General features: G+C 42.7%; 2 protein-coding genes across 2 annotated transcripts; both read right to left on the reverse strand.

Annotated features, from left to right (window-relative positions):
- Positions 1 to 740: 740 nt before the first annotated feature.
- On the reverse strand, positions 741 to 4,632 carry LOC120724252. Its single transcript, XM_040016354.1, has one exon. The coding sequence runs from the start codon at positions 4,250 to 4,252 to the stop codon at positions 866 to 868; it is 3,387 nt and encodes a 1,128-aa protein (XP_039872288.1). The 5' UTR covers positions 4,253 to 4,632; the 3' UTR covers positions 741 to 865.
- Positions 4,619 to 7,241, reverse strand: LOC120724253. The gene is made up of 2 exons (XM_040016355.1): positions 7,016 to 7,241; positions 4,619 to 6,859 (listed from the first exon to the last, which is right to left on the reverse strand). Exon 2 carries the CDS (start codon positions 6,692 to 6,694, stop codon positions 4,637 to 4,639), a length of 2,058 nt encoding a protein of 685 aa, XP_039872289.1. The 5' UTR covers positions 6,695 to 6,859; positions 7,016 to 7,241; the 3' UTR covers positions 4,619 to 4,636.
- Between the last annotated feature and the right edge of the window lie 14,304 nt (positions 7,242 to 21,545).

Genomic DNA, 21,545 nt, shown 5'->3' on the forward strand with positions numbered 1-21,545 from the left:
GTGGTTACCAAAGATAAAAATCTTACTGCGATAAAACTGCCATCACTATCATGTCGTTGTCCTGAATTATTATCGCTTATGATTTCAATTTGACAATTTTCACACATAGTAATATTAAAGTCATGAAACACAGACTTGACGAGTGATTTTGGATTAATCTAAACAAAATGTGGAATATTTTAGGAATATATATGCCAGCATTCTTATACCATTAGCAGTTCACAAAAAAAATCCAGTGGAGATTATGCTGCCCTCACGACACGTGACCCTGTGAGGTTAGACAGCTAGCGAACAAATAGAAGAGGTCTTCCACACAAGGCTTGACTTTCTTGTTTTTATGTAACTAGAATATGAGAAAAAATGAAAATGAATCGCTGGTTAACACACATCTTAATAACAACTTGCCGATTAGCCTAGCTTAACATGTACATTACATCAGCATACAGTTCGCTCCATGTAAACACATATAACGACTGTCTCTACACATGTCAATACTCACAAAGACGAACGTTTTCCGAGGTGCGAACGTGTAGAGCACTCTTAGCGTGAACATGAACTAGTCCCTATTTAATAACTGCCGGAGCACTTTTTCACGACATCATAAGCGAAAGGGTACATCAAAGATAGGTTAGTGAACAGGACGCTCCCTCGCTCCATTTCCGCACATAGGATACAAAGATCTCTTGTGGAAATGATGTCTCACTCTGAGCTTATTTATCACTCTGCTTATGTGACTCAATCAGCACACACACCAACCGCTGACTTTTGACTCAAGGGCATAACACTCCCCGCTTGATATACACACATTATATCACAATAAACATCAATACAACATATTCAAACATCATCTAGCATTGAAGAATATTCATTCAGTCTCTGCAAGCAAAACAACAATCTCTGAAACTGGTCTGAGAAACATTTTAACAGTCCCATCTTTTACAGTCCGCACTTCCACTTTTCGGACCTTCTTGTCGCTGCTGGGGAATGTTTTTACTATTAGTCCCATGGGCCATTCGTTCCTGCTGGCTTGGGGGTCTTTTAGCAGGACCACATCTCCTATTTTGACATTAGGTCTAGTCTCTGTCCATTTTGCACGGCCTTGTAAGGTGGATAAATACTCTCCCTTCCACCTTTTCCAAAAAGTGTCAGCGAGGAGTTGAACATGTTTCCATTGTTTCCCAAACAGCTGCCCTGATGAGAAGTTCCCAAGTGGGGCGGACACAGCACTCATCTTCTGCGTTAGTAGCACTGCTGGAGTGAGTACTGCAGGACTGTCAGGGTCGGTGGATATGGGGACAAGAGGCCTTGCATTAATAATTGCCATCACCTCGGCCATGAAGGTGCACAACACTTCATGAGTAAGACGTGTTTGTTCAGTTCGTAACAACATTGCATCCAGAATGCGCCTGGCAACGCCTATAAGGCGCTCCCACGAGCCTCCCATATGAGACGCATGAGGGGGATTGAAAGTCCAAACACACCCTCTCTCTTGCAGGTACTTTCCTACTGCTTTGTTTCCTGAGTTTAGGTCTAATTCCTTACAAGCGCCCACAAAATTTGTGCCTCTGTCCGAGCGCAGAAACTTGGCTGGGCCCCGAATAGAGAAGAGCCTTCTTAATGCATTGATAAAACTGTCAGCAGACATAGTCTCTATCAGTTCGATATGCACAGCCCTAGTTGACATGCATGTGAATAACACAGCCCAACGTTTGTTCTGGGAACAACCACCTCTTGTACGACGCGTCACAATAGTCCATGGCCCAAATACATCTAGGCCTACAGTGGTAAAGGGTGGTTCAGGGGTGACTCGGTCTGCAGGCAAGTCTGCCATTTTCTGGATCTGCATTTTGCCTCGCAACTTGCGACATGTGACACACCGATGAATGACAGATGACACAAGCCGCTTCCCTCCAATTATCCAGTACCCAGCACCACGGATAGCTCCTTCAGTTATGTGTCTTCCTTGATGAGCCACTCGTTCATGATAGTGAGTTACAATTAGCATGGCGATGTGGCTGGTAGATGGGATAATCAGAGGGTGCTTTTCATTCTCTGTGAGATCGGCAGCAGAAAGACGTCCACCGACTCGTAAGAGACTGTCTTTGTCCACTACAGGATTGAGCTTTTTGAGTGCATCAAATATGCCACTGACCTTCCTTCCTTCTTTAATGTTTTCAAGCGTCCCTTTGTAAGCTTCTTGTTGGACAGCTCGAATAATGACTGCTTGGGCTCGGATGAGTTCTTGGACGCTCGGTGTCTCACTGAAACCTTTCCATCCCCTTTGTCCACTTGTCTTTTGTGCAAAGGATGTAACTACATGAATGAGTCTGGCTATGACTCTGCAAAGAGTGATCCAGTTTGAGTACTTTTTGAAACGGTCAGAACCCAACTGTGGCTCTGCTACAGTAGTTTTCATTACTTTTATTACCGGATGTATCTCTCTGTCTTTTTCAGGTTCGATGAGCGTGAAAGGACCAGTGCGTGGTTCTGTGTGTGGGTCAGAGTACAGAAAGGGTGGACCTGAGAACCAGGTGCTGTTCTGCAGGTCTGCTGCTGGAATGAACCGAGTGGCCTGATCAGCTGGATTTAACTCAGTTGGTACATAATGGCATTGACTCGGATGGGTGGATGCTCTAATGCGCGTAACCCTGTTGGCAACATACATGTAGAATCGTCTGGAGGTGTTGTGTATGTACCCCAACACAATCCTGCTGTCTGTGTAAAAAGTCACATTGTCTACTTTAATGTCTAACTCATCTCTGATGAGCTCAAACATTTCCACCGCGAGCACAGCAGCACATAGTTCCAGGCGTGGTACAGTATGTGCGGGGCGAGGTGCGAGTTTAGACTTCCCCATCACAAACCCAGTATGACACTGTCCTTCACTGTCAACTGTACGCAGATAGACTACTGCACCTATAGCGACAGTGGAGGCATCACAGAAAATGCAAAGTTCTTTCACTTTCGTTGTGCTTAACGTACCTGGGCTGTAGCACCTTGGTATTTGGAGGTTCTCAAGGGCTTGCAAAGAGTCTTTCCATGAGTCCCACCTCTCCTGTTTCTCAGGGGGTAAGAGTGTGTCCCAGTCTTTTCCATCAGATGACAGTTCCCTGAGTAATGCTTTGCCCTGCATTATTATGGGAGCAGCAAATCCCAAAGGGTCATAGAGGCTATTAACTGTCGACAATACTCCCCTCCGTGTGAATGGTTTGCTCTCATTTGACACCTGGTAAGTGAAGCTGTCAGATTGTAGGTTCCAACAGAGTCCCAAGCTTCTCTGAACTGGAAGAGGGTCTACTCCTAGGTCTAAATCTTTCAGGTCCTTTGCACGATCCTCAACAGGGAAAGCTTCCATGACTTGACTGCAGTTTGATGCCACCTTGTGGAGGCGCAAGTTAGACTCTGCCAACATGTTTTGCGTTCTTGTGAGCAGGTTGATTGCTTCCTCTGGCGTGGCGACTGATGTGAGACCATCGTCGACATAAAACTGACGCTCAACAAACTGTCTTGCATCAGATCCGTGTTCTCGTTCACCCTGCTGTGCTGCCTGTCTCATGCAGTAGATGGCGACAGCTGGTGACGGGCTGTTTCCAAACACGTGGACCTTCATTCTAAACTCGACTATGCTCTTTGTGATGTCGTTGTCCTCATACCACAGATAATGGAGATAATCTCTGTGGTCTTCGCGCACAACGAAGCAGTAAAACATTTGCTGCACGTCGGCTGTCAGGGCTATGGGCTCTTTGCGGAAGCGCAACAGCACTCCCAACAGGGAGTTGTTCAAATCAGGTCCACCAAGAAGCACTTGATTGAGCGAAATTCCACCACATTCTGCACTTGAATCAAACACGACTCGTATTTGTTGTGGCTTCTGTGGGTGGTATACACCAAACGTGGGCAGATACCAATGTTCTTTATTTTGCGGCAGAGGCGGGGCAGGCTCGGCTTGGTCGTTATCCAACATTGCCTGCATGAATTGGATGTAGTGATCTTTCATTTCTGGTCTCTTTTCCAAAGTCTTTCGGAGAGAGCAGAGGCGTTTTAGGGCTTGTTCTCTGTTGTCAGGGAGCCTCCTTCTCTGTGAGCGAAAGGGTAAAGGTGCAACCCAGCTGTTCTCTTGGTTTTGATGAACTTCATTGTCCATTATTGTCAGGAATGCTCTGTCGTCGATAGACATGGCTTGTTTGTTATCACCCTCAGATCTAACAAACACAGAGTGTCCCAAATCGTCTGTGATGCAGGTTGCATTCATAGTAACCCCATAATTCTCTTTAACGTGAATTGTGTTTGGGCAAGGCTCAAAATAGGATGCACGTCCATTATCTAAGGTGTGTGTTTTATAGACATTGACCTCTGACTGATTGTGCGCTTTTCCTAGACACACCTCCCCCACAATAACCCAACCCAGGTCTAGCCTTTGGGCGTATGGTGCATCATTGGGTCCGTTGATTTGCTCACGTACCTTATGGACCCTGATGACGTCCCGTCCAAGGAGTAAAAGGATTGGGGCGTGGTGGTCGACAGGTGGGATGTTATCTGTCACTGGAAGAAGATGTGGGTGATGCTGGGCAATCTCTGGAGAGGGTATTTCAGATCTATTGTCTGGAACAGAGTCACATTCAATTAAAGGGGGTAGTTAGATGTTGACTTCTCCATCCAAGGACTCGAGGAAGAAGTTTACAGCTCTCCTACCTAAGGCTTGTTCTCTGCCAGAGCAAGTCTTTAAGGTGTATGGAGTGGGTTTGGCATTGACTTTGAAAAGGCTGAAAAACTCTGACTTAACCAGTGACTTGTTGGACTGATCATCTATTACCGCGTACATTTTTATAGCTCTCTCTTTTTGGCCTGCGGGATACACTTTGACCAAACTGATCTTAGAACATGAACGTGGGCTATCACCTTGGCCACATACCTCTGTGCACTTTGAATCGACTGAAGGTGAACTCTCGATTTGCTCTTCATTGTCGTTGTTTCCTGGTGTAGTACTCTTAGGGGCAGGAGTAGGACCAGGATGCATTGCAGATAAGTGTTTAAGGCTGTCACACTCAATACACTTAACCACTGCTTTACACTTTTTCGCAATGTGTTGGACAGACCCACAGCATCTGTAACATATGTGGTGCTCTTTGAGATAGGCTTGTCTTTCTTCAATAGGTTTGTCTCTAAAGAGCTTACACTTTTTGAGTGGATGTGGTTTTTTGTGGATTGGGCACTGGCGATCCGGTTCCTCCATTTTCTTTGGACTGAGATTATTCTGGTCCGGGTCTGCCGTAATGTCCATTTTGTGTGCTGACACGGTAGGTTTGCGACTATAAGACCTCAGCTTTTCTGTGGGAGAAGGGACATGGGTGTTGGCCTTGGACATAGCAAAGCTTGGGTCATTCCTCATTTTCGCTTGCCGCTGGACAAATTGTGTGAAAACTGAGAAAGGAGGAAATGACACACTATGAGTCTCCTTGTACTGTGTTCCTACAGTTGTCCACTTTTCCTGTAGGTTGAAGGGAAGTTTTTCTACTATTTGCCTGACTCCTCTAGCTGTGTCCAGGTAAGCAAGTCCTGGGAGTGCGCCATCTTGTTTAGCACACTGTAGCTCCAATAATATGTCACTAAGTTCCTGCAGCTTAACATTGTCTTTGTTTGTGAGTTTGGGAAAGTCCTCTACCTTTTTTAAGAGTGCGTCTTCAATAGCCTCGGGTGAGCCGTAGCACTCTTCAAGGCGTTGCCAGACCATCTTCACACCTGCAGCAGGATTGAGGGTGTGTACAGCACGAATGCGCTTAGCCTGTTCGGATGATGTTGGACCCAACCATTTTGTTAGCAAGTCTAATTCCTCTCTTGGAGACAAATTTAGGTCTTTGGTTGCGCTGATGAATGAGGTTTTCCATGCCCAATAGTTTTCAGGTTTGTCATCAAATTGCAAGAGACCTGTGCTGACTAGTTCTTTGCGAATTAGGTATTTTGCAAACTGTTGCATTTCACTTGATTCAGGTACACAGTTGTTAAGGTCGGGGGTGTGCTTTGTGGAGTTGGACCAGTACGTGTCGACTACACCAGTGTTCACTGTTTGCTCCTGTTTCCTTTCTCTAGTTACAGGTGGTGTTTTCGTCTGAGTGTTGGTTATAAAGGGATTAGTTATTTGTGTGCTGTCTTGTGCATCTACTTCATTGCGATTTCCTTTAGGAAGCTGTGCTGAGTCGTGCTGAGTGTCTGGGTAGAGTAACTCACATTGTTGTCGAACATATTCGTTAGTGCGGTGCACTGTACTGATGGGCTCAGCTTCCTCACAAATTTGTCCGTAGAGCTCCCCGCTCTGAATCTCTGCTTCTTCATAGGCTGAGGCCTCTGCTTCAGCTGCGGCTATTGCTTTTTGGCACTGGAGGACATGTAGATGAGCATCCAGTTCAGCTCTCTGTTTCATTGCATTAGCTTCCTTTTCAGCGAAGGCCAGTTGAGCTCGTGCTGCTTGAGCTTTGGCGTAGGCCCTTGCAGCTGCTGAAGCTGTTGATGAGGATGTCCGTTGAGAACGCCTTGTCGATGTTCTGGATTGCTGCGACTTGGTGTCGAATGGTTGAGACCGTTGCTGCGTTGTAGCTGGTTGAGTGGCAACGTCTGGTTGCTGTTCACCACCGGCTGCTTCGTCTAGCTCTTCAGCAGCGTAGTCTTTTAGGTAATTTCTTCCTGAGCGTAGACTCATGTTGCTTAAAGTAGCTCTGTATGTTTGAACCCGCTGAGTAGGCGTCTTTTCCTTCGTCTTTTTACTGTGCTGCCCTTACGACACGTGACCCTGTGAGGTTAGACAGCTAGCGAACAAATAGAAGAGGTCTTCCACACAAGGCTTGACTTTCTTGTTTTTATGTAACTAGAATATGAGAAAAAATGAAAATGAATCGCTGGTTAACACACATCTTAATAACAACTTGCCGATTAGCCTAGCTTAACATGTACATTACATCAGCATACAGTTCGCTCCATGTAAACACATATAACGACTGTCTCTACACATGTCAATACTCACAAAGACGAACGTTTTCCGAGGTGCGAACGTGTAGAGCACTCTTAGCGTGAACATGAACTAGTCCCTATTTAATAACTGCCGGAGCACTTTTTCACGACATCATAAGCGAAAGGGTACATCAAAGATAGGTTAGTGAACAGGACGCTCCCTCGCTCCATTTCCGCACATAGGATACAAAGATCTCTTGTGGAAATGATGTCTCACTCTGAGCTTATTTATCACTCTGCTTATGTGACTCAATCAGCACACACACCAACCGCTGACTTTTGACTCAAGGGCATAACAGAGATCATACTTAAAACTTTCCTGCACTCATTTCATGTGAAGTTATTATTTAAACACACATGAATAGCGTGAATAGTACAAATCTATTCAGTGGATTGTCAAGTTTAATGTGTAATAAAAGCCCCATACGTCCTTTGTGATGTATGCCAATGCTATAGCCACACATCGATTCTGAATGCACCTCACTATATTGTATATACTTTTTTCTTTATTACAGTTTCCATGGAAATAATTAAGAGTATTTTGTGGATTTAAGAAAAGAAGCACATGCATAATACCTCATCTTTCTCCCAAGATCAGAACGTGAATATGTGTGCATATTTGTAATATATGCAAATCAATCTGATGTTGGCACACGCTTTAAATCAACGAGGAATTCTAAATTGGGTGCCTGTTCCAACATTAGAGATTAAAGGAGAGATTTTTTTTTTGTAGTCGTGTTCAATTTGCATCTTTAAAAGCATTAATTTATCATTTGACCAAGTGTCATTATTTTCCATCACGTCTTCTATATTCAGAGCTCCATCACTCACATCTCAGGATGTGTTAATTACATGATCACTGCTTGTCAACGCAGCACACGGCTAAGTTACGGACGACGTGGCTGCCCTACAAAGAAAAGGTAGATGGGCAATTAAGAGAGGGCATTTCTGTAAATAAGCTATGTGTGGTGAATATAGAATAACAATAACGACTTCACGTGCTTTCGCCAAGAAAACAATCTATGAATCAGCCATGATTTGTACAAAATGATTCTCTCAAGAGTGTAATAAATCATGATGAAGTGCAGAGGTGCCATGAAATATCTGACACTTAACTGACAGATCTGAATTGAAAATATATTGACTGCTGCTGTCTGATATCCGCTATGTCAGTATGTGTATAGGTGTCTAGGAGGTTATATGAACATTGATTTGTTGGCTGTTTGTGTGTGCTGATGTTCACCACTTGGCCTCAATATTGCCAAGAGCAATACCTCCCAGCAACTCAGATATTTGCTGAAGGCTGTCTGTGGTGCTATTAAACCAGTATAAAACTACTGTAACGGGAAACAATTGGCATACTGGCCAATGTAATGATAGCACTAGTTTAATGAACCAAATAACTGGATGGGACCCATGACACACTAACACTTACTAATATGATTATTTTGCAAATTAAAATTCATTTAAAACTGTTATCTGCCCCACGCTGGGTATTTTAGTAAACTCTCACATGACTGAGACAATGCTTGAACGATTAGGTGGAGAAAAATACCTAAAAAAACAAAAACAACATCCAACTAACCCAACAGCAAAAGCACAAGTGTAGCGCTACTAACCAGAAAGGATTTATTGTGACTGGGAGGCGGAGAGGCAGACCTTGAGCCCTGACTTTCGCTTCAGGTCTCCTGCACTCACTTCTCCTGGGAGATAGCCAGGGAGCGGGTCGCCAGATGAAAACGTGTTAAGATAAACAATGCATCCAAGCCTCATCTTAGGACACGACAGAGATCAGCCACAGGTTCAGACTCATCGCGCACACAGAGCTATGTAAACCCTACACTCTAGGTACCAGGTAAGCCTGCACCAGCAGCCAGACAGCTAAACCAGCCAGGCGTGCGGATAGGGGCGGTGCAGTGAGACAAGATATTTCTCCTCTATTTTAGGCAGCTTCCTAACAAGCGCGCTCAGACAGGGCTGTAGGGGAGCTGGGTAGCTGCTGAGCCTGGCACAGCACAAAGCCCAGAACAGAGCAGCCAGCGGGGCTAACAACCATCAGCAGCCCAACCAGCTGCTGCTGAGTGCCCCAGTCCAGGCACCAAGACTCCAGGGACAACAGCGATCAATAAAACCCACAGCCCTGGAAGATATGCGGGAAGAAATGTGTTGAGGCAAAACAGGCTCGTTTAAAGCTAAACTGTCCTATCAGTAGGGTTAGAGGAGCATGCTGAATATCTCTCCAGAGAGCAGGGAAGGAGGGGATGTTACATTCACTCTAAGAGGCTTTTGGATGGTCTGCAATTTGGAAGGTCAGAGTAATTGGCCAAATGAGGGTTAGTTCTGAACCGAGAGCATGTCTATGTGTGTGTCTGTGTGTGAGTCTAAGTGTGTTCGCATCCTGTCTGTATCCTAGCGGAAGAGAAAGAAAAGCCGAGAAGAAAAAAGTGAAGAAGAATTGAAGAAGGTGCAAACATCTGTTCAGTCACATGGGTGATTTGACAGCCAGAATGATAAGTCTCACTCCGTGGTGCCAAACCATGATGGAGGTTTTGAATATTTTAACATGAATTGGCCTTTTATTCTGGAGATTTGAATGTTTCACCTGGAATTCTTTTCATTATTCATATGTTTTTCAGAAAAAAAAAAAAGAATACCTGGTCTTCCGTACCAAATAGATCTGCTGACATTATATAGTATAGCTTGTCTCAGTGCACCTGCAGTTATCTGCTCTGACTTATTACAGTGTGAACTTTGCATGCTTTACCAATTCTTAAACTAAAATTATGGTTTAATATCATCCTGCATATCTGCTATAAATGTGGCCTGATGGCTTGTGCTTCTTTGCACGTACCACCTCCTCAGTTTAGAGCCAGGAAAATGAGGACTCATGTAAAAACAATGAATATTGAGGCAAGATTTACGTTTCTGCAGCTTTCCAAACAAACATTATTTTTCCATGAATTGTCTTGAACGCTTATCTTCAAGTCCGGCCCAAAGTAAACACAGCAAGTAGCCTCCCTGTAATAGCCAGTGCAGCTAACAGCATAAAGATATAATTTCAGATCAGTGTGCCAGCTGAACTAATCACCCCGCATATTAATCTGTTTACATGTGTGAGGCTGACTTCCCCCGCGGTTACGCTATTATCCTGTGGGTGGATCACAAGCCATTTCGCTGATGGTCAGCCATATTCATTCGAACTGGCATAAAGAAATAAGGAGCTAAATCAAAGTAAAAAAGGAGACAAGAAGAAGGAGGAAGAAACGAGAGGGCAGCAGGACGACCCCCAAAAGTCAACTGTGCTTATGAGACTGCTGTTTCTTCCTCTGAACAGCCAACAGAGGAAGAGCATTTTTGCTGCAAACAGAAAACTGTTGATGCCAGATTTGAAAATATTTGTCTCAGAGGAAAAAGAACGGGGCAAAGGCCCGCTGGGTCAAATGGTCAGCTCTCTGCGTGGTAAGGAAAACAGCTGAGACAATGATAATGCGCTGCTGTGCAAGGGAGAATTGCACAACACAATATCTACGGTGCTACCTGAGTATTAATATTAAAGTAACAATAATAATAGCATTATAAACAATTGAAAAGACACATAGAGGACATTTAAAGCACATTTACTGCAAAAGTACAAAGAAGAGTACACATACAATTAAAAGGCAGCATTAGAGGGCAGTCCTGCACGCAAATAGACAGTAAACAAATTGAAGCCTGCGTTAAGTAGCGATACAAAATGCAAAGTGCGATATGCCCCGTGGCCCTTGTGCAAGCAAGTAACACAAGGGCCACGGGGCATGTTGGCAGAGGTCTAACAGTATACAGTATATCTCTATGAGTGTATTTGTGTGCCTGTGTTTTAGTGAGTGTGTAGGGAGCTCTGGAGGGGTGGGGTGGGGTAGGGGTGTGTGTCAGACCATTCTCAACAGTTTGACAGCTTTGGGAATGAAAGAGGCTGCTTTTCAAACCTTGTGGTGCGTGCATGTATTGCCTTACCAGAAGGGAGTAGTTTGAGGAGGTGCTGGACAGGGTGCATCGGGTCACAGATGATGTTTACAACATGTAAAAATGCTATGGTCCAGCAATAAAAACTACCACTGGGTTATAGATTTCCCCTGCACCCACTGGGATTTGATATAAAAGCGGCAGATTAAAGAAAAAGCTACAGTCAGATTACTCGCCGCAGGTAAAGGATGAATGGATGGGGCGTCTTTGAGTTTGTGTCAGTTGATGTACAGAGCAATTAGCCGCAAGTGGAGTCTCTATAGTCTGGATTTAGTCAATAAAGACCAAACAGTGTGAATCTTGCAGTTTTCTTGCAATTCAGAAACTTTGCTGCGACTCCTCGAGCAAAAACACATGGTAAATGACAGCGATCCCGATGTATTTAGCCATAATGGCTTCTTTGTGTGCTTACTTACAGACTGAGATGCAACTGTTTGAAGTGATTCGTCCATAAATCACGTTTAATTGGACAGCCATAACAGAGGTTTGTACTGCTTCCCCCAATATACATTTGAGTTCTCATTTTCATGAATTACCACTGAAGAGATTGCGAGTGCAAAGTCAGCACAACCATTAAACCCACAAGTGCCACATTTATGGGAAATCCATGATGCTGAAATGAAATTGAACAGTGCTTCAGATCTTTAGATCTTTCGAGTCTTATGATTCACAAAACAGGTATTTGGCCTCACAGATCTGAAATATATGTTCACATATTGAGATCTGTCTTCAAGAGTTTTCTGATATGTATGAAAGAAAAACTCTTTAGAGAAATATAGCCTCAAAGCTGATCAATCCACATATATTCACACTGTTTCTACAGAGGTAGCTGAAGATTTTTCAACTAAACTTGCTTCTAATCATCAGTTTTTCTGCAGAAGTTTGAGTCCAATTTCAAAATTCTAGGATTGCATTTGTGGCAGATTTAAAGAGAAATATCCGAGTCACTTGTAATTGAAGATGATTATGCAATTAGAAGAACTCTTAGATGCTTGATTTATGCCATTCTCCTGCAGGCACGCTTAAGACTACTTGATTCTTTGGTAAACCAAAGCGGTCTTTAACCTTCTGCTTTTGGTATTAGTAGATTTATCACAATCCAGATGGCTGGTTTGGTGTACATGTTGCAGCTTTTTTAAACAGGCCTTAATACTGCAGCCAAAGGAGCCAGGCCCTAAGGCAAAAATGCACTCAAGCAGTGAAGGTAAATAAATCCAGTGAAAAATGCTGACGGTGTGTTCTGTGGCTCATCCACTCCTCGATTTCTCTAAAAAAAAAAAAAAAGAGAGAGAGAGGAAGATGTTTGCTTGTTTCAGATGACAGACAAGAACGTCAATACACTTTCATGATCAGCGACAACACGAGCCAGAGCCTTTCTTTGTGCCGCATCAACACTTTAAACAGCAGCAGTCATGGATGTGGCTAATCTAGCTGCAGATCTGCTGGGATGCAATCATCTGTGTCCTATGTAACAGCGGTTTACTTCCGGCGTTGCGTCTCGAAGGCAGTTGTGTGCAAGTTCACACTTCGCAGGAGCTCAGTCACTTCACACAGATCAAAGTTAAGTAGCTCACATTTCACAAAAATGCACAATTTTAAATGTTGAACTAAGTTTCCAGCTCTAAGTTTCCCCTAAATGAATGCCTTTTACTGTTTGAGCTGAGGATGAATGGTTTGTGGGAGTTAAGGGATGAAAAAATTAGACTCCTTCTATATTCCTATTATATTCCCTTTCAGAATATTAACCACATTTTTGTGTTTGCCAAGTCAGTACAATGCCTTTTAGCCTCCATCCACCCTTCACAGAATCAAACAGATACATTTAGCAGCTTCACAATGCTGCTTTAAGAAGAAAATTACTTCCTCTGTGGCACTCAACAGTTACACTAGACCCAAAGAGTAGAATCATCTGATATGGACATAATGCTTTGGAATACTGGGCTTGAACTATACAGTTATATTAAATTCACCTTCATAAAGCCAGCATAGAGGCAGACCTCTCAGCAGCGCCATGTAAAAGTTTGAGGACATAAATGCATAAAAGAAAGTTATCCGAATGTCTGCGTAACTGAAATAGGAAGTAAGAAAAACGGGGCTGTTTTGTAAGCTGGGTGAGCCAACTTTAGTTTTAACGCAGATACTTTTCAGTGTCTGTGCAGGAAACTTGAGCGCCTTACTGGAACAAAGCCAAAGGAGTCAAGCGTCCCATGTGTTGTGAATATAATAAGAGGACACATATGGCTCACTTTGGATGAAATCTGTATATCTGCGAGTGTGCGAAGAGACTCTGAGCGTGTGCGTGAGAAGAGCGCACGCGTGAGATCTGGCACTCGTGGCAGACCACAGACCTCGCACTGTCATCCTCTGTTGAGGAGGCGCGACTGAGGTGACATTCACGTCCCCGGTAATTATCAGGACTATGATGTGGGAACATTAATGATGTATGAGGGCCCAGCGAGGGGTGAGAGCCGCGGCTTCACAGGGCCTCATTACTAAGAGATACCACCAGCGAGAGAGACTGCACTGCCACACCCAGCCTGGACTCTGCTGAGCATTCTCCAACACTTCACTCGCAGTTTTGCTCTGTTTTGTAAGTGCCGCTGTCACACAATAAATTATCCTCGAAACCGACTTGTTTATATGAACACAGCTCACTGGGTCCTTCCGCGGGAGCAAGGGAGCGAGGCAAAAATCTTGAATTAACAATGTCAGATTTAGAGAACTCAGTCAGAATGTCAAATCGAGAACTTTGATCCTCGCAGACCTCAATTTTGCCCTCTTGTAACTAGAATGGACAAGATGTCTGATTATCTCTAATTAAAAATGATTAAGCACCTACTTACTGCGGTCAATGACCATTGACTTAGGGGAATGCTGATGTGGTGAGTGTGGTCCTGTTTTTGGGTTAATTCCAGCAAGCCTTCAAATTTCTCATTTTAAATCAGAGAAGGTGCTCATTGACCAGATTTAAATCATTAAAGTCATCCACTTCTCTCCTGTAGGGGGATTATAGATCTCTGGGCTCCCCGTGCTGTCCGCTTCATGCATGCTGAGCAGAGGGGATGGGGAATGGAGCCAGTGAATGTGAAAAACGAATAAAGGGTTCAAATAGAAAATAAAGACAGAGGGAATAAAGTCGATTACATCTCTGGATTGTCAAACATTTGATCACGAGCCAAAATGGGAGATCAACACGGAAGGAGGAAGAGTCAACATCTCTGTGCATCGCACAGTTAAACACAGGATAAAAGGTGATAACGTTTTTGTTTTTTTTTTCTTGGGGGGGGGGGGGGGTGTTTGCGAAAGTTCCACTGTGGTGGTTTTCTTCTTCTTCTTCTTGTTTTTTTTTACCTCTTTCCTTTTTCTGAGTTGTAGTACAGGTTCTTGGAGAGATGTCAGCCGACTAGCTGTCACAATCCAGAGGGCACGTGCATGACTTTGTGTCTAATCAGGTGTGGTATCCATGGAAACTGAGGTAGCGGAATGTCATGTACTGCATCTCGTCTCGCAGTGCTCTTGGCAAACACTGATGCTCCGGGATTCGTGGCCCACATAGAGCACGTTAGCTATGTTCAGCACAACACAGCCGTCACAAACACGCCACCAAACTCAGCTTCTCATAATGGAGGCTCCTAACCTGCTTTAGACATCATTAAATTAGGATCCCCTAGGCTGTATTCCAGCTACAGAAAAATGAAAAAAAAAATCAACTTCCTCATGACTGAATGAAAACAACACAGAGGACCAATAATAGATATGTTTATACAGGGGAGTAGTCTTAATATTTCTCAGTACCTCAGCCAACATAGCTGGATAACTTCTATTATAGTATTTCAACATATTACTGGGAGATTTACCATGTTCATCATCTTTAGCATGTTAGCAATATAGCATTTATAAATTGGCTCAAAGCTGAATGGGAAATGCTGGGACTCCCCCCCCCCCCAAAAAAGAAAAAAAGTCTGTGCCATTGTGTGAAAATTGAGAAAGATCCACCCAGGAGCTAATAAAAACATGTTTGCAGGGTAACCCTCTAGAGACCATGGCCCTGTGCTACCAAGGGAGCTCAACATACCCAGGGCTTCTTTTATCTGGATTCACTCAACCTAACAGGATAAAGTATAAGTTATGGTTCCAGAAATGTGTCCATCTGCATACCTGTTTTTGTTTGGACTGTGAGTAGAAAGGGGTATTTACCCAACACAGCAGTGCTCCTGTGCAGTGCTTCAAAATCAGAACAGCATGTCACTTGACATGCATGATGTATACATCTGCTGAAAGCTGATTGGCTGACAAGTGAGCTTGAATGGGGAAGGGAGCAACAGCAGAGGTCAGCGTACGTATGTTAGATCTTTGCTCTGGCTGGCTGATCGACCAACAACAGAACGCGCTAGAGGAGCCCGCAGACCAGTTTTTGCAGGACAACAGATGCTCTCTGCAGGTAGACGAGCCATCTCCCGGACTGCCAGCAGACTGCTAATGTGCTACCCCTGCTGAAACATAAATTCCACTTCCACTGGGAGGCTGGAGTCTATCCCAGCTGTCATAGGACGGGAGGTGGAATGCACCCTGGACAGGTCGCCAGACTATCGCAGGGCCAACACAGAGGGGCAGTCACTCTCACATTCACACCTATGGGCAATTTAGAATCACCAGTTAACTGAAGGCAAGTGTTAAAGGAAGCCAGAGTACCTGGAGAGAACCCACACAGAGATGGGGAGAAGTCGCAAAGGCCCATCGCCAGATAGTGGATTCAAACCCAGGACCTTCTTTCTGTGAGGCAATAGTGCTACCCAAAATATGAAGAGGTTGAACAGACAACACAGACCGAAAGCAACACAGTTGCTGCAGGTAAAGCAAAGGTATGAGTGGCATGTGGACAATGAGGAAAAGTGCTATAAAAGGCTTTATGAATGTGTTTGTACTTTAAACATTTTAGTCAGTAAGCCTGGAAAAGAGGTACTATATTAATGTAAAGTGTAGAAGTCAATTTAAATCTAATTAGATATACAAAGAGGTGTTTACAAAGGTTATAAAGCTAGTTATGTAGCTATTTGGTGGTTAAGTGTTTTGATATTTACATGTTTACACGTTTGAATGTTTAGACATGCATGTTCAAACCAGTAATAAGTATGTGTTATATCTACCTAGTTGTTTTCCCTGTTTTGATCTGAGTATAAGATTTCCTGGCTTCTGAGAGGCCAGTGAAGTATTCATGAGGGCGGCACACAGGAAGTGTGGGTTGTTGTTGCTGTGTGCTGAGAGTAAAGAGGCTGTTAAAAAGTTATCCATCTCCATCTTGCTGTTCCTAATTATTCAGAGAGATTCCAAACCATCTAGTGAACCCTCACATTACATTAATAAGAGCTATTATATAATATTGGAAACCTATTAAGAAAGGCATCAAAAATGTTGAGTGTGTAGTTTAACAGACTTAATCACTAAGAGACAGGACAATCTGATGGATTTTAACTGTGTATTTTGTTAAATTAATGCATAAGATGGTTTTATTCTTTCAGCTACAGCCCTGATGTTGTTTAACAGTTTGAGGATCGGCTTCGTTTTTGATATAAAATCCACAAATACGAACAGATGCCTTGTTTTAGGATCATATATTAGTGCTCACATAACAATAAAGTAGTTGTAAATTTTTTTAGAGCCATGAAGAAGAGAAAAAAAGAAATAAAGCTGGATATAAGATTCATATCTATCACTGATGCTCATCAGGGACTTTTGTTTAATTTGCCTCAGAAACCAGATATCGGAGTGATGTGTCTCAAGTGTTCCAGTAGTAAAATTGGAAAAGCAACAGAAAGCAGGATTTGTTTTGCTCCTTAGCATGGTAGAGCCATTCATGCATCACCATCAAAACAGTGCAATGCTTAAAACACTGTGGCAGCACGGTGATAGATAGAGCCGGGTCAGACCTCTGTGTATGGTTCATTGAGCAAATCACAGATACACAACACTAGAAGTACAGACTGCCAGTTTTACAGTTTTACTAATCTTTACGTGCACTGCCGCCATCTTGGCTTTTCAAGTTGGGGTTGGCGGGCCAGCCTTGACTTTCAAAGTGAAGGCCTTTAAACACCGGATGTGTAAAATGCAAATATTTCCTGTGTTAAAAATATTCTTATCACCTATTCTTATTGCAGCTATTCACACCGACCACGTACTTTCGCTGGACAAATTTGGAGCATTTTGCAGATTTTTCAAATGCGAATAAACAGATCTGACCATTGAGACCACTGCACTTAGCAACAAGTGTGTTCATAGCTCAAAATGCACACCAGTGCTGTATATACAAATCCTAAAATAATACAGTGTTATCTCAGACATAGAGCAAAACGCTCTAGGTCAGTTGTCTCTCTTAAATTTCTCTGTCTCCTCAGATGTGATCTTCACTCTGCAAACAAGAGCTCAACCGAAAAAACCGAGACAGAAACCAGAGAACCCAGAATCTCTGTTTCTTTCTTTTGTTGTGTAGAAACATCAGGACCAACTCAGCATTGCTTGATGTTGATTTGTTGACCCCCAGTGCATTTTTTGAGGATTATTTTTTCTGAAATAATGTCGATATCATTTTTTGTTGTTACACAGCAAATTCAGATCCAGAAAAATCTGAATTTCATGTCTCTTTTTTGCAATGCCATCGATGTGTAATGGTCTTTAGAAGTCTGACTTGAGGGCGTGTTCCACTTGAAAATTCGGACTCATGACTTCAAATGGAAAGCTCCATTTAGAAGAGGGGTGGGCAACTCGAGGCCCGGTGTCCTGCAGGTTTTAGATATTACCCTGGGTAATCACATTACCAAGCCTCTGGAGAACTTCAGGACATGTTGATGAGGTCATTTAGCCATTTGAATCAGCTGTGTTGGATTAAGGACTCATCTAAAACCTTAGGACACTCGCCCTTGAGGCCTGGAGTTGCCCACCCCTGATTTAGAAGATTTTTTTTTTTTTTTTTTTTTTAAATGTGACCCTCTCACTATCCATAAACAAAGATCTGACGGATCTTCCAGGAATGGTGACCTCATTTTTCAGAGAATTCATTGGATAATCTGTGGTGATTTTATACCTGTTGATCTGTAATCTAGAGCCGTACCGATTTGCAGCACAAGTTACCATGGTGATATACCACCATGGTAACCTTTGTGTTACAGAAAACCCAGGGTTTACCCTGAATTTACCTGGATGAGAAAATATCCTGCTTCACACTACTGGCCTCAGGATATTGGTGTAAAAGTACCAGCATAATTAATCCAAAAGCTTCTGAAAGAACACAAGAGCAGAATAGTGCGGCAGATTGAGGCGCAAGAGTTAGCAGTGTATTTTACTTTAGATGGTGGTAGCAGATTAGCTGAGATGGAGGCTGAAGTAGGCTGACAGCAAGACTTGTGATAGACCGTGACCCTGAAACAGAGAGAACAAAGCTGCTACAGGATCAGGTAAATTCACTACAGCCTAGCGACTTTAGCTGGCGTTGTATGTGTGTTACCAGACTAGTAGATACAGCACACAGCGGAGGAGAAGCCGGGGCTGAAATGCTGCAGAGCCTGATTACGGATTACTTTCAGGTGCGCAGACTGATTGCAAGGCAGGTGATGATTAAGTGCCACGCCCAGTCAGATACAAAAACAGACACCCACACACCCACAGGACAAAATGGGAATCGTAAGAGAAAGGAGACAGGGAAGAAAATACCACACAATCTCAACGATTTAGTAACACAAACACTATGACAAAAAAAAGCCAGGGTGATGGAGTGACCAGTTAACTGACTCAGAAAATAAGATCTCCAAACAATGACAACATCTTTTAGATACTATGACAAATGCAAAGCCATTTCCACTGAAATGTTTCTGTCCACCGCTGTAGGTGTACAGTAGTGGATAAAAATTTGTCAGCAAGATTGTGAACATAGAGCTTTTAATCAAACAGCCGTGGAGACAAGTTGAAAAAAAGGTTCTTTATATATTTGTGTTCAGATAACACGTAAGAGGACAAGGCCGTTGTCTAACACACTATATTACTACTTAAGTGAAATACTTTGGATCTGAATGTTGTGAAAATGTCCACAACAAATTTACTCCCAGCAAGCTTCAATTGTTCCACTCCATAACCGAGTACAATTGCTTTCTGATTGTCCTCGTGTGCTCAAATGAGTCAAACTAAGGTGAAAACCACTGCAGGGTTTCATTCGTAAACAAACTAATTCACTCTAAACACAAAACACTCCACAGTTCCTCCGGATACTGCTAACACATTACCATTTAGTAACACAAAGAGTGTGCATTGCTAGCAGAGAAAATGGTTTTAACATTGTCAACAAGGTTATAATCATTTTAATCTCTGCCGACGCGTGTGACCATAAATTTAAAAAACACCAGCCTCAACAGTGAAATCGGGGGAAACAAAGGCCCATGAAAGACTAACGAGGATTGAGGGCTATTCTGTACTAGTTTTCATCACACTTGCTCCAGTTTCATCAGAAATTGATCTTAGCAAACATACAGAACACGTCTCCAAGTGACATTGCCCAAACGAGGAGGAAAAGATTCTGTAAAGTTAATTGAAATGCACTGCATGCTGGGAAGTACGCCAGCGAGCATAATTAAGATGTTCTCTCAACTTACAAGTTAAACTCACAGGAGTTCTGAAGCTGATTAGAGGCAAGATGAAACTGACAAAAGTATGAATACGAGGTTACTCGCTGATTAAGAATTAATCATTTCCATGATATTGTTTTTACATGTGATGTGTAGAGCAGCAACTCATGTTTTTTTAGACGGCATTAGAAATTGAAATTCAGTCATTACACTTACTAATGTTAGTGACACCTGACACAACTTCAGAATTTAGGGCTTGTTTGCTACTTTACAAGGAGATGGGAGAAGCATAACAACATGTAACTCCAAAGATGTCTCATTTACATAGTGTGTTGTCTTAACCATTATTCAGCTGCTTTGTATTGTACAGGATATGAAACTCAGGACTGGTGCTGCTGCGTGCTGTCAGCAAGGCTAATTAGTTGTTTATAATGAGTAAATATCTTGAAACCTCAGGCCAGCTGCTTAGTAACTGCAGCATCTTTTTTAGTGCTACTTTTCCCCTGTGTTACCTTTGCAAGAGTATATACTCTGCAACAATTACATACAATTAAAGTTGTGATACAACACAGTCAAAAAAATGAAAAAGAAAGTGCACGCAGTCTTTAAACGCCAAGGTTTTACATATCAGGACAAAATAATAAAAAAAATCATCTGGTCCTTAACAGATCTATTTGTTTCATAAAAATTAAGTCAAAATGCAGGAGAAGAATGCAGTGAGAAAAACCAAGTACACCCTGCATTTATAGGAATTAAGTAAAGCAGACCAGTTTGCTACTCTGGAGCATTCGGGTATGTGTTAACACAATACCAGTGAGGAAAGACCTCAGTAATGACCTTAAAGAAGCAATTGTTGCTCAATCTGGGAAGGGTTATAAGGCCATTTCCAAACAACTTGAAGTCATCATTCAACAGCGAGAAAGATTATTCACAAGTGGAAAACATTCCGGATAATTGTCAATCTTCCCAGGAGTGGACGTCCCAACAAATCCAGCCTAAGGTCAGTCCATGCAATGCTCAGTGAAACTGCAAAACACACTAGAGCTACACCTCAGGTTATACAAGCCTCAGTAAGCATGGTAAATGTAAAGGTTCATGACAGTATCGTTAAAAATAGACTGAAGAAATATGGCCTGTTTGGAAAGGTTGCCTCTTCTCTCTAAAAAGAACATGGCAACATGGATTAGGTTTGCAGAGTTGCATCTGAACAAACTACAAGACTCCTGGAACAATGTCGAGACTAAAGAGGTGATGTTTGGCTGTAATGGACAGCACCACATTTGGCAAACACAGCATATCAGGACAAACACCTCACACTAACTGTCGAGCACGGTGGTGGAGGGCTGATGATTTGGGCTTGTCTGAGCCCAACAATGAACCTCTCTTTACACTAAAGTATTGGTGTACCCAAACGTGAAGCTGTCTGTCTGTCAGCTAAACCTTGGCCCAAATTAGGTCATGCAAGAAGACAATAATCCCAAGAACAGCAGCAAAATAAGAGTCAAGTTGAAACAATGGCCAGTCAAAGATTCCTTCACAATGACGTGAGTGAGACTGATAAAGTCACACACACAAATGATTAATTCAACCCATTTCAGGTGGTTACTAAATCATGCTTCTGCTTCTGTGCTTTGGTTTTGTTTCTGTTGAATAAATCATGACATAGTGTAATATGTAGTTCATCTGAAGTTGTATTAAATAATTTAGAGACGTGGTGAGGACTAGTTATAATAGTTTATGTCCTGATTCCTAAAACCTTAGACCTGACAGACAGTATACTTTCTTTTTACCACTATATATACACTAAACACATATATGTATATACAGCATCAGGAGCATTAGAAGGAACTAATTTCAGCAAATATATTAAATTAGGGTGACCATATTTTGACTGCCAAAAAAGAGAACACTTGGCCCAGTCATGAAGAACTT

This window comes from Simochromis diagramma, unplaced genomic scaffold, assembly GCF_900408965.1.
Source record: "Simochromis diagramma unplaced genomic scaffold, fSimDia1.1 OVJJ01000685.1, whole genome shotgun sequence".
NCBI classification, from domain to species: Eukaryota; Metazoa; Chordata; class Actinopteri; order Cichliformes; family Cichlidae; genus Simochromis; species Simochromis diagramma.

What these genes read in the sequence shown, in the direction of transcription:
- LOC120724252 (XM_040016354.1), bottom strand. Translation starts at nt 4,252, where the DNA reads ATGAATGCAACCTGCATCACAGACGATTTGGGACACTCTGTGTTTGTT.
- LOC120724253 (XM_040016355.1), bottom strand. Translation starts at nt 6,694, where the DNA reads ATGAGTCTACGCTCAGGAAGAAATTACCTAAAAGACTACGCTGCTGAA.